This window comes from Meles meles, chromosome 7 (assembly GCF_922984935.1).
Source record: "Meles meles chromosome 7, mMelMel3.1 paternal haplotype, whole genome shotgun sequence".
In the NCBI taxonomy this organism is placed as follows: domain Eukaryota; kingdom Metazoa; phylum Chordata; class Mammalia; order Carnivora; family Mustelidae; genus Meles; species Meles meles.
The window spans coordinates 135,458,270-135,475,048 of record NC_060072.1 but is presented as its reverse complement, the minus strand read 5'-3'; the positions used below and the strand labels follow the sequence as shown (position 1 = coordinate 135,475,048).

Sequence of the window (16,779 nt, the reverse complement as noted above, 5' to 3'; positions counted from 1 at the left end):
TGTGAAGATCTATTTCTGGGGCTGGTGGAGTCAAGGTAATTGTAAAACTTGGAAAGACTAAGGGAATGTATGGCAGGCCTGAAGCTGGAAGGAATTACACTAAGTGATGAATGGAATGGAATGGCCCTGAGGTCTAGAACCCAGAAAGACCTAGATATAGAGATCATGTTACCTCTTAACCCAAATCTTCATGGGCAAGGCTACTTCAAGGGTTCATCTGTCGAGAATGGTTTGGATCAAGTGTTCAATGAGACATAGCAGTGCTTTAAGTGAGCTCTAAATGTCCCCTCCAGTCCAGCCCCGTGAGATAATAAGTAATTTTGTTGTTGTTGTTGTTTTGTTTTATTTTAGTGAGGAGAGTAATAATTTAGCAACACAGTCACATTACAAGAAAGGATCTTGGGAAGCTATAAAATGCCAAATTAATTGATGTGCTGTGGCATACAAGATGTTGTCGCTGAATCTTTTGATTTGATTTCTACATAGGTAGTTGGGGCAGGGACCTCACTGGCCTGGGAGTCAGGAAACCTATTTAATCCCAGCTCTACCTGTGGCCTCTTCATTCAAAAAATGCTAATAATCATCTCTGCTCTGCCTGTCCTACAAGAATGTCATGAGAATCAAATGAGCTAATGTATATTGGAAGTGTGGTGGAAACAGTCAGATAGCTATAGGATATCAGGTATCATAAATCAGATATCATAAATTAGATATCATAAATTAGAAAAAGAGTTCATCTGTCAAAAAAAAATAGGTATAGAGGGGCGCCTGGGTGGCTCAGTGGGTTAAAACTCTGCCTTCAGCTCAGGTCATGATCTCAGGGTCCTGGGATCAAGCCCCACATCGGGCTCTCTGTTCTGCAGGGAGCCTGCTTTTCCCTCCCCATCTGCCTGCCTCTCTGCCTGCTTGTGATCTCTCTCTCTCTCTCTCTGTGTCAAATAAATAAATAAAATCTTAAAAAATAAGTATAGAGTTAGAACCAATTGGTATTTTAGGAAAGGTTCATAATTCAAATGTTCTTTCATAATTATGTGCATGGATAGAGGTACTAGAAGGAGGAGGAAGAATCAAATGGCTGTTGTATAGCTGAATCACCTTTCTTTCAATTAGAAGTCAAGAATTAGCCTCTTAGTTTGCTGTAGCAAGAAACGGAGGCATAGCATAGAATTATTCTCAAACCACATGACCTGGGCTTTGTGAGCAAGGTTACATCAATTTCCATGAAGCTTGAGCCAAGAAATTCACACAGAAAGCACAGGGCAGCTTTCTGGTTGACCAAACTCATTTCAGGTTGTACAAGCAGCATGGAAGCCAAAAGAATATCATTATAAGATCATCTGAGCTTTTTGAGACTGAGAATAGAGTAACATTCAACTATTTAGGGGTACAATAGTATAGGGAAACAGTAATTGGAAAAAATATATCATGGTTTTCTATCCTGAGAAGCTGAAAAATGAAAATTATCTCATGGTGAGATACTGGCTTCACAGGTTGAATAATGCTCTTCCCGCAAAGATGTTCACATCCTAATCCTTGAAACCCAAGAATATGTTACCTTACATGGCAAAAGGGACTTTGAAGATGTGATTAAGCTAAGGGTCTTGGGTTGGGAGATTGTCCTAGGTTATGTGGGTGGACCCAATGTCATCACAAGGATCTCTGTGCTAGGGGTAGGGAAGAGAGTCAGAACCAGAGATGTGGTGACAGAAGCAGACGGGAGAGAGAGATTTGAAGATGTTCAGCTACTGGTTTTGAATTGGACAAAGGGGCTATGAACCAAGGCAGGCAGGTGGCCTCTAGAAGGTAGAAAAAACAAGGACATGAATTCTCCCCTACTGTCTCCAAAGGAACAGAGCATTGCCTGACCCATTATAGATAATAATGACTTCCAGAACTATAAGATAATAAATTTATGTTGGCTTAATCCATTAAGTTTGTGGTAAATTTTTAAGTAGCAATGGGAAAGTAGCAAATAGGAAAACAAAGGCAGGTAATTTCAGGCTGTGAACGTCTCTGCTAAATTTGACCTCTGTAAGTTGAGGAAGGGCAAAGGAACAAAACAAGAAAATGATAAAACATGACCAAAAACAGAATGCTGATGATAATTTGTTAACATAAATCATTAGTTTCTTTGAATCTATGGCTACTGCTATGGTTGTGAATTGTATTCACTGGTTTCTAGTTTGTACTTGCCCTTTGCTTCCTTGTTATGGAAACACACACACACACACACACACACACACATCACTTAAAGCAGAAAAATTAAAGTTCCATGGAGATGTGCCTTGACTCCCACTATAACTCCCTGCCTCTCCCCACTGATGTCTCTTTACAGGAATCTCTCATTTCCCCATAGACCCCTATACCTTCCCCATCTCCTATTTCCCCCACCATCAGAGGGCTTTTTGATCTTCTCTGAGGCAACTCTTTCCCAGACCCTAGGCTACTCTGTGGCAGAGGTTGTGAAGGAAAAATCTTAGGAATTCCACGACAGGTAATGAACAGGTAACGCCTGGCAAGAACAGCCTCTGGTTTACCGCAGGGCTGTGTGGTGGGAGAATTTGGAGCCAAGATGTTGCTCAAACAGCTACAAAGTGTAGTTTTGAGCTTGTGTGTGGTTTTACCTCCAGGAAGGAAAGTTGGAGACCTAGCAGAGGGAAACCATCTAGCTTGTGAACAGGGCGGCCACTTTATTCAATGTGTCCTCGGAGGTAGGGAGAATGGCTTTAACTCTTTGAAAGTCATAGAAAGAGTTTGAAGGACTATGCTGTGGCGCTCAGCTAGGAAGACCCAGCTCTCAGCACCCCGCCTGGCCAGCAGCCTAGCAGGACGCAGGAGGCTGTAATGGGCTGAGACAGAACCGACCCGAAGATCAGATATGACAGATAGGACCGCTAGGCCATTTCTCCAGAGTGGTGAATCCTCTGGTTAAGTCTGCCAAAGATAAGAATTAAATGGTGCAAGGCACCATTAAGGTAGAATATCTGGTCAGAATTTTCATACAGAAAGATTGTTATCAGGGGACACTCTGGGGTTTTGAGTTATGTAGTCATGGCCTCAGTCGTCCAAATGAGTTCATAGTCACTCTGGCCTCTCCTCTCTTCCTTCCCCCACCCCCCCACAACATTATTACAGAAAAATGATGTGTAGAAACTAGGAGTAAAACATCCTGCTTTCTCTTTGAGGGTTTTCCTACATTTCAAAGAGAAAGGGGTTCACCCCATTGTGTCACTTAACTGTGCTCTCCCCTCATTCTCTCCCAAGAAGTATCTACTCACTGGGGATAAAGCATTTCCAAATATGACTCTTTCCACTTGGGCTTTACAGACTGTAACCTTAAACTTGGAAAGAACAGAAACAACGTACATGCTCTGATGTGAAGGCGATGAGCCTGGGAACAGCAGCCATTCCTTTCTCCTTGACTTCTGGGAACATCTTAAAGCGGGCAATCAGCATGGCATACATGTTAGATATAGCGCCACCTAAAGGAAGTAACAGCAACACACAGTGACCTTTTCTAGTCCTTGTCAACATCATTTCACATACAAGCACCATTCTTTATTTCCATTGACCTAAACTCCTCCTTGGACACAGGGAAAGGCCATATTTATTGGTTATTCTTTGAACTGAATCCTCAAACTCAGACTGAATCCTCAGGCTAGGAGGGTCAAGAGAAGGGAGCATCGGGCCAAACCACAGGATACATGCCATCTCTTTGTATCCCAACTAAACAGAACTGTCAATTGATTCTGCTCTTGCTCAACTCCTTTGAAGAGGTTCTTTAGAACTGAGAAATTGTTGCCTTCTTTCGCACCATGTGAACACGGTCATTCTTTATTAGGCCTGTGGAAATCTTACTTTTATCCTGATGGAGAAAACATTTCTTTTCATTTCAGCTCAGGCAATGTCTTGCACTTGCACTAAGACAAGTCTGTTGTAGCGAATGGTGTGGACTGTTAATCCACAATTCTCATAGAATGCGGATAAACATCCAAGCCCATTTCATCATACTCATCATTTGCCCAGAAATTCTTCCCACTCAAAAATACCACAGAAATATAATAAAAATAGCTAACAAAATCTTATTTCATAATGATAAGAAAACATAAAACGAAGGGAATTTGAAGTCTGTGTAGAATTTCCTTTCCTGTGTCATCCTAAGATTGTCAAGGATTTCATACCATAACATTTGTATCTTATAAGTAAGGTCTCCAGCAAAGAAAACTGAGCTTTCCCCCAAGAGTGTTGGAAAGTTTAGAATTTTTGCAATACAAGATGAAGAGAGGTTGTTGTGCACGCACATGGAGATGATGACATGGAAACTGGGACACCATGATGCAGAGTGAGGCCACTAACTCCTCCTTTCCCATAGGGGACACACTGGGCTTTGAGTTCCCTTCCCTTTGGGTGACTGAGGAGCGGAGAGCTCTTTGTACCAAACTGAATGGCTCACACAGGGCCATGACGTTTGCCTCATGCGCGCTGGGTCCTGAAGCAAGCAGGCAGCCTGGTCCTGGCTCTGTCTTCAGTCAGAATAAGGGCAATTTCTATCCTCTGAACCCCAGAGACATGGGGCAAGCAGAATCCAGGTCAGGCCTGCTTTGAGCTGATATCTTGTCTACAAGGGCTGAGGTTGTAGGATGCTGCCGGGAAAGGGACCAGCTTTTAAAGGAAATTCCACTCCATCCTATGGTTTTTCAGTCTTGGTACTTCGTGATATTTGGGCACGAGAACGGCTTGTGGCGCGGGTGGCGGGGGGGGGGGGGGGCTGTTCTGTGCACTGCAGGGTGTTTCATAGCATCCCTGACTGTTATCCACTAGAGGCTGCTAGTACTCCCCGTCCCCCCCCCCACCACCACCCAGCTGTGACAATCGAGAACTTCTCCATTCATGGCCAAATGTCCCCTAGGGGGTATAAGAGCCCCAGCAGAGAAGCCCTGCCCCAGTTGTTCTTGGGAGAGAGGCTGGGGAGAAAGGAGACAGGAGAAAAAGGGAAAGATGAACACAAAGAAAACGCGTCACATAGCGCAGTTATTCAAGAACCTTCCAGCTCTACCTTGCCACTCCTCATTTTGCCTCCTCACTCCAATTGTTCTCTGTCTAAAGATCCAGGAGCCCTGAGAAACATGAAGAAGATTCTGGATCGTTAGAGCAGACTTCTTTGTGCCACCCAGGCAGGAGGACAGATGCATCTTGAGAGGAAGGATGCAAAAACGAGCTCTGAATCGTCAGGAAAATCCCGTTAGACAGGGAAAGGTTTGTGATAAGCCAACATTTCCCTTTCTTCTCCTTTGGTCCTTCATGACTTGCTGAGTAGTGAGGAATACCCCAGTTGTCTTCGGCTCCCAGGCATAGGTGACATCACATAAACAGATTTCTTCTAGAAGTTCCAGAGACCTTTCCATGAGGCCTCTGGATGTTACAGATGGAGGTGTAAAGTAAACTGAGCTGAGCTCTGTATTCAAGTCAAGACCTAAACCTTCTGTGCTTAGTCCCAGGCAATAGGACTTTCAGATCTCTGGCACATACGAAGTATGATTTCCCCTATCCCGACTCCTTAAATTGTAAGACCCTATATCCTAGGAGTAAGGCTGGAGGCTACCTGGAAAGGCATCCATTTGCAAGTGAGGATGCTATAATCCATCTCTCCTCTGTAATGCCTTGTAGAGAGCAGAGCAGAAACCAGTTGCCAATGGCCTTTTCTTCTGTCCCCTCCCCACTTTGCAATGTCTACATTATACTTAGCATGACATCAGTGGCTTCTATCTTGACATGGGAGAATATGGATCTTTAGGATCCAAGGAAGAAGCCCCATGATCAAGGTTAAGTCTTTCCATATGATCATCTTCTGTCATCGATGTGGGTGTCCATACTTAGCAGGACTGCCAAAGAGGGTTCTTTCTCTGGGTGTATATTTTCCGGGGCAAGAGGGTTCCAAGAACAGCTAAATTAGGCCTGGCCCAAGCCCCCTTAGCCAAGCTTTCAGGGTCAGCAGGAGCAGCTGTTCTCTTGTCTCTCCTGGGGACCACTAAAGAGAGCTCAGGATGCTCAATCACATAACCAACCTTGTAAGAGGAAGAATAGAGAACAGAGATAGAAACGATGCTGATCTTTGAACACTACCTAATTCTGCATGAAAAATACCTTAAGAGCCTCAGTTCCAGACAATGATGACAAAGTTCCCTCCATGGGGAATGGTTTTCCAAGGAAAACTGAGTTCCCTTACAAAATAAAGGCTAGCTTTAAATTCATCACAGCTGGTGTTTAATGAAAAAAAAAAAAAGGCTAATTTTCCCTTCCATTTAACTAACATGTTTTCCTTCAGCACCTGAAAAATGGTGTTGTATCTTTAAAAGCATAAAATATAATAGCAGATCTGAGCTTGTAGGTAAGGCTGCTTAATTTAAGCCCTACCCTTGAGGCCACTGTTGCCTGCCTATCATTTCTTCTTTCAACCTGTTCTTTATTTTCTCTCTCCCTCATCATCCCCTTGTGTCTGTGGGTGTGCGGAAGGGACATCCTGACATGGCCCTTGCTGACATAATGGCAGGTGTGGCTGTGGCCTCCCCAACAGGGCCAGTCCCCGTGCACTGAGTGCCGGCCCCATTCTGATGACCCTCTCCTGCCACTGATTAGGTGACGGTCTGCGCACCAGGTTTATTTTCCACGGGTCAGTGACTCTCCCTCCCAACCGCCTTTCTAACTTCTATTTCTTTTCTCTGTCAAAACCAAGGTCACATACCGATCCCGAACCAAGAGCAAGGCTTTTTTGTGTCAGGTTGATTCTCTTGGCTGCAAGAGGTGTGAACAGTGGAGTTTAGAATCCAGTGGCTGGTGATAAAAAGCAGGCTGCAAGAAGGGAAGGCAAGAGAAGCCTCTGGAAGGAATCAGCACCCTCTGTTCTGGCTTTAAGAAATGGTATCCGAAGTCACTCTCTGCTCCCCTTGAAATTAATGTAACTCAGCTTCTCTGGTTGTTACTTGAAAGGGACAGAGTACCTACGCTCTATTACATAGCTGTGCCTCATAATGTATCCCGAAACAGAGAAGGCTTTATTAAATGAGGCTACCCTTTCACCAATTGTGGGAAGAGTTTCAGAGAGTGAATTCCCTGACGAGGAATCTTTATTCTTGTGTTCCTCCTGATCCATACATCTTCTAGATAGGATCACAGTAGAAAGACTGGGTAAATTTCCACCCGTTTATCCTCTTTCTGAACACAAATAACTATGGCTTAAGCATGGGGAGTTGGCTTGGAAGCATGGTCAATGGTCATGTATTATCACACTCATTCTTTTGATCAACATAACCTATTTAACATAAGCAGAAATACAGACTAAGTATTTCATCGCTCCTGTGTTCATAATGGGGCACTGCATATCAGAGGAAAAAATACAAAGAAAGTTTGAAATATCATATACCAGGAGAAAATATCCCGTCGCCAGAGCCCCCTGGCCAGCCAATGATTTCTCTCATTTTCTTTAGCGTGACATATTCCAAGAGCACAAACACTGGAGCAATTTCATAGGTGAACCTGAAATGTAGTAATGGCCACATTTTATGTATGTAACTCGAAGAAATACTTCATTGTTACAACATCTATAGACCTACTGTACGTCCCTTTTCAAAGCCTACATTCACAAAAGTTTTGATTATAACATTGAACAGAAAGAAAATTATGTCTTCTTAAAGATTGCCCATTTTTCTATATTCCTAGAGTTAAGAGCTTAATGCCCAAGGGTCATTTATCACATTGAATAAATACAGAACATTACAGGGTAATACTATTTAAAAGACATCATCTGGTCCCGTTTCTTGTTCGCATTATACATAGCTATAAATCCAAAATGCCAAAGAAAGTGCTTTTCATATTTGAAAAATGTTATATAACTTTGATTGCATGGAAGATACATCAGGACTCTTTTAAGTCAAAGTGAACACCCCTATACTTCTGAGGTTTGTATCACTATGTTAGGGGCTACCTAATTAAAAAGAGATTTTCACATGAGAAGTAGAACAAAGACCATGAAATCTCACTAATAATTATCCTGGATTTTTAAAAAACCACATTTAAAGACTTACATGTTCGTGTTTGCTGTTGATGTCAGCCAGTCTGCTGCTAACCCAACCATATCCAGTCCAGTGGAAAGTTGATTGAAATATCTGGGATGCCCTGAATAAAATGGAAAACCAGAATCAGGACTGCATCCAGTGAAACTAAATGCCTCTCAAACACAGGAGCGTTCCAGCTAAAGAACCTTGATACATCCTTCAGTAAAAGAAAATCCATATTCAGAAACCCATCATGTGCGTGGACACGCGTGCACGTGTGTGTGTGTGTGTGTGTGTGTGTGTGTGTACGTGCATTCACGCAGACACACCCGAAAGGAGCATTTTCATCTAAAAAGAGGGACTATTTTGGGTTTTGGTATTTCTTAAAACACACTCTAAAAAAAATTCCCCTAAACATTATCCTATAAAAAAAAATAACAAGTGGGGTTTGCAATGCGTATGCTAGTTTATTTCCTAGAATCCCTTCAATACATTTGCAAACTAAAATGCTCATGTAATCCAAAGCTATTCTTGTTTACACTCGTGCTGCGAAAAATCCTTTTTTGTTGAAGTTGTTCCGGGAATCAGTCATATCATGACATCCGCCAGGCATGCCAACATTTGTAATGATATCAGTGACAAATGACTGATGATTACAAAAGACAAGGCAAAAATGGGAAAATAGGACACTGTTGAGTGATTTGTCCTGGATTCAAAAGGTGATGATTGCCTATAGAGGGCATGGGCAAATCTAATTCTTGTTGATTCTTTTCAGTCCAAATATTTGATTACGAACAACAGAACTCCTTCACAGTTATGATTTAAAATAAAGCAGGTTACAGTCAACATCACTGCCTTGTCAACAAGATACATGAAGATATATTCAATGGGCCGATGAGTCCATTAGCAAGGCTTATCTAATTAACTTCTAAATTTCTCTAAAACTCTCTAAAGGAGTTGACATCCAAATACTCCTGAGGCTATTATTTTAAATGTGATTGTAAATACCTCATTAGAATTCCATTCCTTGTCTTGCCCCATAAAAGCCTATCTCTAAATCTGTGATTTGCTTGGCAGCAAAAATTTTGGAAGATGATCAATTATGGAAATAGCATCTGATAAAAAGGCGGCCTCCACTTAGGGACACCTGTGTGAAGCCTGGGGATGACGGTCTCTCAGGCCAGCATGGGCGAAACAAGATAAAGGAAAGCAATGGGGAAAGCAGGGACAAAAGTCAATACAGAGTTTATCTGCAGGACTGGAGTGCTCTTATCAGCCTCTGGCATGTGGCTAGAGAATTAGACACCGAAAAAAGATAGGAGCTGGAAAAGGGCGCATTTCAAAGAGACTGGGATTTGTGTGGCTCTCGCTCATTCTTGGGCATTGTTTTGCCTCCCCATGTCTGTGCACAGTGCCCTTCTACCTTTTCGCTCTTTGCCAGGCCCTCTGATGCTGACCCTGTCAGTTTATGTATCCAGCGAAAGTGAGAAAGCTGCCGCCGGGGAGGCTGTGGTCTGGAACAGCCCTCCCCTGTCTCTGCCTCATTGACTCCCCATTTCATTAGAGCTCACAGCTGAAATCGCAGCCGCTTCTCCCTCCTGATGCCCCTTCATTTCTCTTTCCCTAAGCCATATCTTTAAAGCAAGCGAGGAATTAATAAAGATTAGCAAATCAATCCATTAATCTACTCTCCCAATTCATATGCATTTTCTGGATGAATGTGGCATCTATTATCACACACTATTTAACACTCTGGCAACTTTGGCATGAAAACCTCTGCAAAAAAAAAAAAAAAAAAGAGAGAGAGAGAGAAATTCCAAGGTGTGTGTCCAGCCCCAGGATATCAAAAGGCCAATCCATCCTATTAACTGCCATTGGAAAACTGGGAAGTAAGTTTGAGGCTTCAATGGCTTGACTCCCTTCTCTATTTTTTTGACCTTGATCTCCCATGGCACCTGAATCTTTCGTGCTTCAAATTTTTTGTTCGCTGAAGGTGATGTGAAAAAAATGGAGGGAGATGGTTTGACAGGTTAGAACGACATGTCCTTGATTTCTGCAGGAGTATGCTGCAGAAATATTCTATTTGCTCCCTCCCCGTGACTCCCGGCAGGCTGCCGGCGAATCCAGGCAGGGCTCTCCGAGAGAAAGGGTGTGAGAGACCTGCCTTGGAGGCTGCCAGCTGTCCCAGCCATCCTGGGCATCCAGCTGCCACCACCGCCGCTGCCCCCACCGTGAGGGGATTGGCGGCCATGCGCAGCAGCCGCGCAGCCCGGGCAACAGCAAGGAGGAAACGTGAGATTAGAGCCGATCACGCCTCTGGAACGCTCCCCACAGATTAGCAAATGAGCCGGGAAGGCTGCACAGCCTCGGCCAACAACCAGCCCCTGGCGGCCCTGACCCTCTTGTCCACCATCAGCTGGGGAGGTCTACAAAGTCGGTCCAAACTGCTCTCTGTGTACCCGCAGCACGCACCCAAGGATGGCCTCATTTATCCATGCTTCCATTTCTTTGTCTGATGGCTCCGTTAAAAGACTCAAGACATTGACCCCTGAGCTCCAACCCCCCCTACCACTACCACTACCAAGTCCAATGAGCCCCAAGAATGTTAATTATCCCAGAATTCTATCATTCTCTGCAGTTTTCAGTTTTCTGTTCCAACAGTTCTTACAGATGTAATTTTAACAATATGTGAAGACTGTCGTTTGCAAGTATCTTCCCCACTGCCCTTCACTCCTCTTTGAGCTTGGAGCCCAAGTGGAAATTAGATTAAGGACTCCTCGGTAGAAAGCAGGTGCTAACGTATTTTTTAAAAGCATCTCCTGAGGAGAACGAAAATGCCTAATGGTCACAGAGATGGTAACAACTTTACAGACCCTAAATAGGGCGAGTGGTCAAATACTAGTTATAGCATAAAACCCCGTAAACTTGCCAGTCAAAAAGAGATGGCCGGTGTTAATTCTTTGAACTGCTATTTGGGGGTGGAACAGGGAAGACCAGAAGACTACATATGTTATGAATAATATTGATATTGATGCTTAGAAATCCAACTTCATCCCATTTTCCTCTGAACTTTAAATAAAATGCATTAGAACTACATTTGAACCAACAGCTTCACAAGGATTATGGCAAAATCTAAGAACTGAATTGCCCCATCTTTTCCTGACACTAAATGAAGCATTGACAGACAGAACTATGACTTTCATTGACTTGCAATTCCCATTATCTTAACTCTTTAAATTACACGTCAGACATCACCACTTTTAAGGATGAAGATGTAAAACATTTTTATAGGTTCTTTTCAGTTTGGTAGCAATAAAAATAATAGGTAGCAACCTACTATTATCATATTGAAATATTAGGGGAGGGGAATGGGTCACACAAAAATGAATTAAAGGCACCGCTCAGGTTTACACCCACAGATACATCAAAATCTGGGAGGAAGAACATCTGGAATGCCTAGTATATACATCGTGTGGATTCTCTGTGAACATAATTGAGAATGGTAACTAATGAGCCTTCAAAATTCATACTCCACAGACCAAGTGTGATCAAAATCACCAAGTTCAACTCCTTTCCCTATGTACCTAGTTCTAAGTCTATAGTCTCACAGAAGTGACTACTAATAATGTAGCGGATCAATTTCCCTAGGCTGCTTCTTTGCATACTTTTCCTCTCTGTTGGTACAACAAATGGAAAAACAAAACCCAAAAAAGTAGCTAAAAGTCACAGTGCAAACCTTCGTAAAATGCTTGTTGTTGATGAGAGCAATATGATAATTCATTAACCAAAGAAATGGCAACATAAAAAAGATCAAGTTCCTATGGTAATTAATATTCATGTGACATTTTTATTTGCCAGCGGATTCTTTTTTAAGGCTACAAATCAGTTTAGAGCCACAAGGTATTCTATCCCTTGTGGTATTCATTCATACTTAGTTTTATTGCTTTAAGGAAGTGTAGTGGTATCATGCATCAGCACGGTTAGAGACAAGGCAGGAAAAGAAGGGGTAATCGTGACATGGGGAGACAAACAGCTGATTTTTGCGTAGATGAAATGAAAGCTTAGAATGTGCCCAAATAAATGTTACACCTGAGGCTGCAAAATGAATAGCGTATGAAGACTACTGTGAAAAAAAGCAATAAATACAAAATCCATTTTAAAATAAGGATAAGGATATTTGATTCCCCTCCCCCACCCATTTTCTTCATTTTATATTCAGAATGGCTACGAAACACACACACATCCTTGTATATAACACGGCTGAATTGTTAAGCTAGTTTGTATTGTGTTTTCTTTTGTGGACATTTCTTTTTAAAAAAGAGAAAACCTGGGGTTTGAATCTGAGGTCCTGGCCATTTGAGACAATGCCAAATTATTGTCTCTCTGTAGCGATAATTACATAGAATGGTTTGTCCATTCCTACTCCGTGGAAATGACTAGCACTATACTAGTATTGGGCTTCTGTTTGGATCATGCCTTTTGAGCTTTCATTTCTATATTCCCTTTCTGTCTCCATTTTGGGTCACTTCTACTGGCCTCTGCTGACAAATGGTTGCTTCTACATCAGTGGTTAATTTCCACGGCCAAATATGTGCAATATAAAATCTGATGATTTATACCTGATACATTTATAATGTTTCTGATATTATCAACTTCAAAAACATCAATAGTAAAGGGTGCCTTTGCTTTATAGCATTCTAATAATGACTTTTTTAATTGATGAAAATAATTCTGTAAATTTGAAAATACCAGTAACTCCAAAACAGAAAACATTTTTATATAAAATAAAAATTGTAAAAGGAAAAAAGAGCTTTATTGTTTTTGACTGGACAATACCTGTTTTAATTGCATATTTTAGAGTCGTTTGGCAATGCATCAAAATTTCCTCCAAATTTTGTGGTTGGTCTGCCAATTCCCAGTTATACTCTTGAAGGAGCTCATTAGGGTAATGGAAATCAATCACTTTGGTTGATCTATCGAAACTTTTCACCACATACTGAAGCAAAATGTCCATAACGTCTTGCAGAAATGCCAAAGTGGGCCTTTCTCCATCACATGCTGGCAGCAGGTCTAAAGAATGGAATAAAAAAACGCCACATTTTAATTTTACCGTGAAAATATCCAGGCAAGATCTTGATTCGGCAATTTCTCTTTGGATTGAGAGATGTTGTGCTTTAAAAAAAAAAAATCTGGAAACGCAGAGCGTTTTCTTTAAAGGGGAGGTATTTTCCAAAGACGAAGGAAAAAGAGAAATTGCGGTTTCTCCCCCCACCCCAAATTAATTCTTGCATTTTAATCCACAACGTGTTGTTTGCTTTCTTTTTAAAAAGACTATGCCTCCATTCATCTGGGTCCGTCCAAATGTTATATCTCAGTAAATCATCTTAAACGATTATGGAAATACGTCACATCAGAAATGTTTGAGGATTGCCTTTGGGCAAATCAGGCAAAATGGAGCATGCAATGTTAGGATCTCTGACCCATTAAGATGGCTCGCTATTTCCTAAGTCTGTGTGTGTATATGTGTGTGTGTGTGTGCGCGCGCTCCCGCGCTCATTTAGGTGACTGGGTGTGTAAACACAGGGGAGTGAAACCCCGCACAGGTCTCACGTGAATGTAATAGTTTCCCTGTGAAATTGCATCTGTGAATTACTCTTGCGATCTAGAGACCTAGAACGTCTCAGCAACCAAGTCCCACTCGTTTCAGCGGCCACCAAGAAGCCGACCTCGAGGTTCAGCGCGCGCGGGGACCTCCGCCAAACGCAAACCCAAGGGCGGCTCTGGGACTAGAGCGCCGAGGCCCTAGAGTCCCCCTGGAACGCCCGCGCCCAACGCTGCGCATAGGCCGGGGTTGGGACTCAGACGAAGGGACAGGCACAGTGTTTCTCGCTTACAGCTGAAGATTCCACCCAAGGTCCGCCCGCCTCCGTCCTGCTTCTCGACGACTCGGGTCAGGGCCCTAGCACTGGGTCCCTTTTCGTCGCGGTGGGTGGGGCTGTGCGAGGGACAGTGGTTCCCGGGGACCCCACGAAGCGCCTTTACCTGTTGCATGTAGAAACGCATAGTTGACATCTGCTTTGGGGCAGCTGCAAGGCTTCTGATTGCAAGCGCAGGCGGCCTTCCGGGAGGGGACCCGCGGGGGCTGGCTCCCGCCACTCTCCGCTGGCTTCTCGGCGTCTCCGTAGAGCAGGGCTAGGCAAGCACAACGAGAGCGCTGGTCAGCCGGCGGCCGGCCCCGGGTCCCTCGCCCCTGCCTATCCCCGGCCAAGAAACCTCGGCTCCGCTGTTGGGGATGCGGAGGTGAGAAGGTGACATTGCCCCGCGGGACCCAGAGGCGACTGACTGGCCGTGTTCGATTCCTTCCCCCCCGCATGAGCAGGGCACTCACCGCACAGCTTGTTTCCGATGCCGCCCGTGAACTTCTGGGCCACCTGACACCAGGCTCTCGCTGCAAGGAAAGACAGGTAGGAGGACAGCGAGGCAGAAAGAGAACAGCAGACGTGTGAAATTTCGTTTTATGGGAACAAACGCATTAAACCCGGGGTCGGGAAAAGGGCTGCCGGGAACTCCGCACAGAGGACAGGTGCAGGAGGGGCCCGGCAGCCAGCCAGGCGGCCCAGCCCAGCCCGACCTTACCTTCGCTGATTTGTTTTCAAGAGAAGCCCAGACTCCAGCCCTTTGCACTTGCCTTCCAGGTGCCAATAGGAACGTTCAGGCAAACTCCCCTTCCTGCCTTGCTCCAGCGGGTTTTCCTAGATATCGAAGCTGTCCATTTTCCTCGCAGGCTCTCCTTCCAGACCAAGAATTCGCTCTTCCATTTTTTCCCTTTTCCCACAGCCACTCTATCCCTCTACAGGGTCCAGACACCAAGATGGTGGCAGTGCCCCAGGCCCACGGAATTTGGTTTTGAGGAGACGCCTCTGTGTTTGGGGGGCTCTCCCAAACTTCACTGAAAACAGTCTGAGATACTTGGGCGTCTTTCTTAAGGGATAAGGGCATGTGGGGTTTTGGTCTCTTGGGACATCAGGGACCTACAGCGAGAGCTGGGCAAAGTGTCCGAAGTTTCCTCTTGCAGATGGAAAAACCTCCTTCGTCTTCCCTAGCACTGCAAACCCCAGTCCACCCGCAAAGCTCTCCTGGAGCAGACCCTTATTCCCCTACCTGTGCCAGGGTTCTCGGGATCCCCGGAGCCATCTTCAGACCCGAAGGACCAAAAGCCGGAGCCTGGAGATGCCATCAGCGCTGTGCGACTGGAGCGGGTAGCCTCTGAGTGCGAACTGTCGGCGAGCTGCCCTCGGCTCGGCTCGGCTCTGCGCGCGCGTGCGTGTGTGAGTGTGGCGGGAGGAGGGTACAGTGCGGGGACCCGCGCGGCCGTGCGGCAGAGGGTGGGTGTCACACAGGGACAGGAAACGTGCGTGTCTGCGTGTTAGTGCGTGTATGTGTGTGGGGTTAGGGCTTAGAGACTCTCGGAAGGCTGAGGTTAGATAGGGAGGGAGACCGAAGGGTCCGCGCCGCAGGGATATGGGAAAGCGCCGAGCGGCCGAACTGCTTTTGAAGGAGAAGGAGTCCAATCCGGATGGATGAGGGGGCGGCGGAGAGAAAAAAATGGGAGCGGGAGGATGCAAGGCAGACGGTGCTCACGAGCTGGAGTCAGAGCGCGTGGGTGGGAGGCGTGCAGGGGAGCCCCTGGGGAGCGCTAGCCGCAAGCCTGCAGACAGCCCCCGCGGGCCCGGGAGCGCTGTCCAGAGTGCTAACGCTGCCGACTTGCGCGAGGCTTCAGCGAGGGGTAGACCAGACAGACCTTGGCGGGGCGGAGCGGGTGGCCGAACCTAGTCACATACAGGCATCGATTGGCGTATTGTTTGAAGTCTGGCTCCTGCTGCTGGGAAGGAGGCGCGATTTCCGCGCCGCCTTCCTCCAAGACGGTGCTGAGGTCGCTGTGACCTCGAGAGTCCTGGCGGCTGGGCTGGAATCACGAGCGGTTCGTGAGCTTGGGGAGGGGACAGTGGGGGAAGGGCGCCTACGCACTGAAAGGCTCATTTCAGCTCCTTAGTGGAGCCTGACGCCTTCCTACTGAGCCGCGCGGTGCTCGGGAGCGCGTCATTCCTGCGCTTCGGGGAGCGCGGTCGCCGAACCCACCGTCCAGGATCTGAGTGACGGCTGGGAGAAAGACTGCTGATTGAGGCAATTAAAATCCATGCAGGAGCCTATCACCGAGGACCTGGGGCTGCGGAAAAAAAAATTAAAACGAATGGAAACTTCTTGGAGGGGGAACAGGGAGAACTACTAGAATCAGCAGGCAGGATTGACAGCTGATAGGGTCAGCTGATCGGGTCATTTGGTGACCTTGGCCCGCGGAGGCGTGGAAGGGTTTGCTGCTTCCATAAGACCGGAATCGACGTGTGTGTGGGACGCATGTACAGTTTCCAGTTAAGCAATCTGAGCTTTCCAAATTCAAGGCGGAAAGAAGGCATCGCCTGCTGGGCCCTCGAGTCTGCAGGCCTCAAATCAATGATCTCCTCCCCACCCCCACCCCTCCGGGAATCTTAAGGATAGCGGGGGGAGGGTGGTGGGGGCGGCGAGATTCACTATTTCTGAGGCCTGGTGGGAAGGGGTTTCTTCTCTTCTGATAAAGTCAGAATCGCGACTCTCGTACAAAATCCTTTACGTTAAACGCTGTTAAACAAAGGGAAGACGCCCTGAGAAATTTGGGGCGCGTTGAGTTCGC

At 45.5% G+C, this 16,779-nt stretch overlaps 1 protein-coding gene across 1 annotated transcript in view; it reads right to left on the bottom strand.

Annotated features, from left to right (window-relative positions):
* GAD2 (glutamate decarboxylase 2) overlaps positions 1 to 15,863 on the bottom strand; it is a 74,717-nt gene extending 58,854 nt beyond the window's left edge. The window contains exons 1-7 of the mRNA XM_046010596.1: positions 15,213 to 15,863; positions 14,440 to 14,499; positions 14,094 to 14,243; positions 12,888 to 13,121; positions 8,082 to 8,172; positions 7,421 to 7,533; positions 3,367 to 3,482 (exon numbers count right to left, since the gene is read on the bottom strand). Of these exons, the coding sequence (XP_045866552.1) occupies positions 3,367 to 3,482; positions 7,421 to 7,533; positions 8,082 to 8,172; positions 12,888 to 13,121; positions 14,094 to 14,243; positions 14,440 to 14,499; positions 15,213 to 15,288 (840 nt within the window). The 5' untranslated portion in view covers positions 15,289 to 15,863. The remainder of the gene's footprint in view (positions 1 to 3,366; positions 3,483 to 7,420; positions 7,534 to 8,081; positions 8,173 to 12,887; positions 13,122 to 14,093; positions 14,244 to 14,439; positions 14,500 to 15,212) is intronic.
* Positions 15,864 to 16,779: the final 916 nt, after the last annotated feature.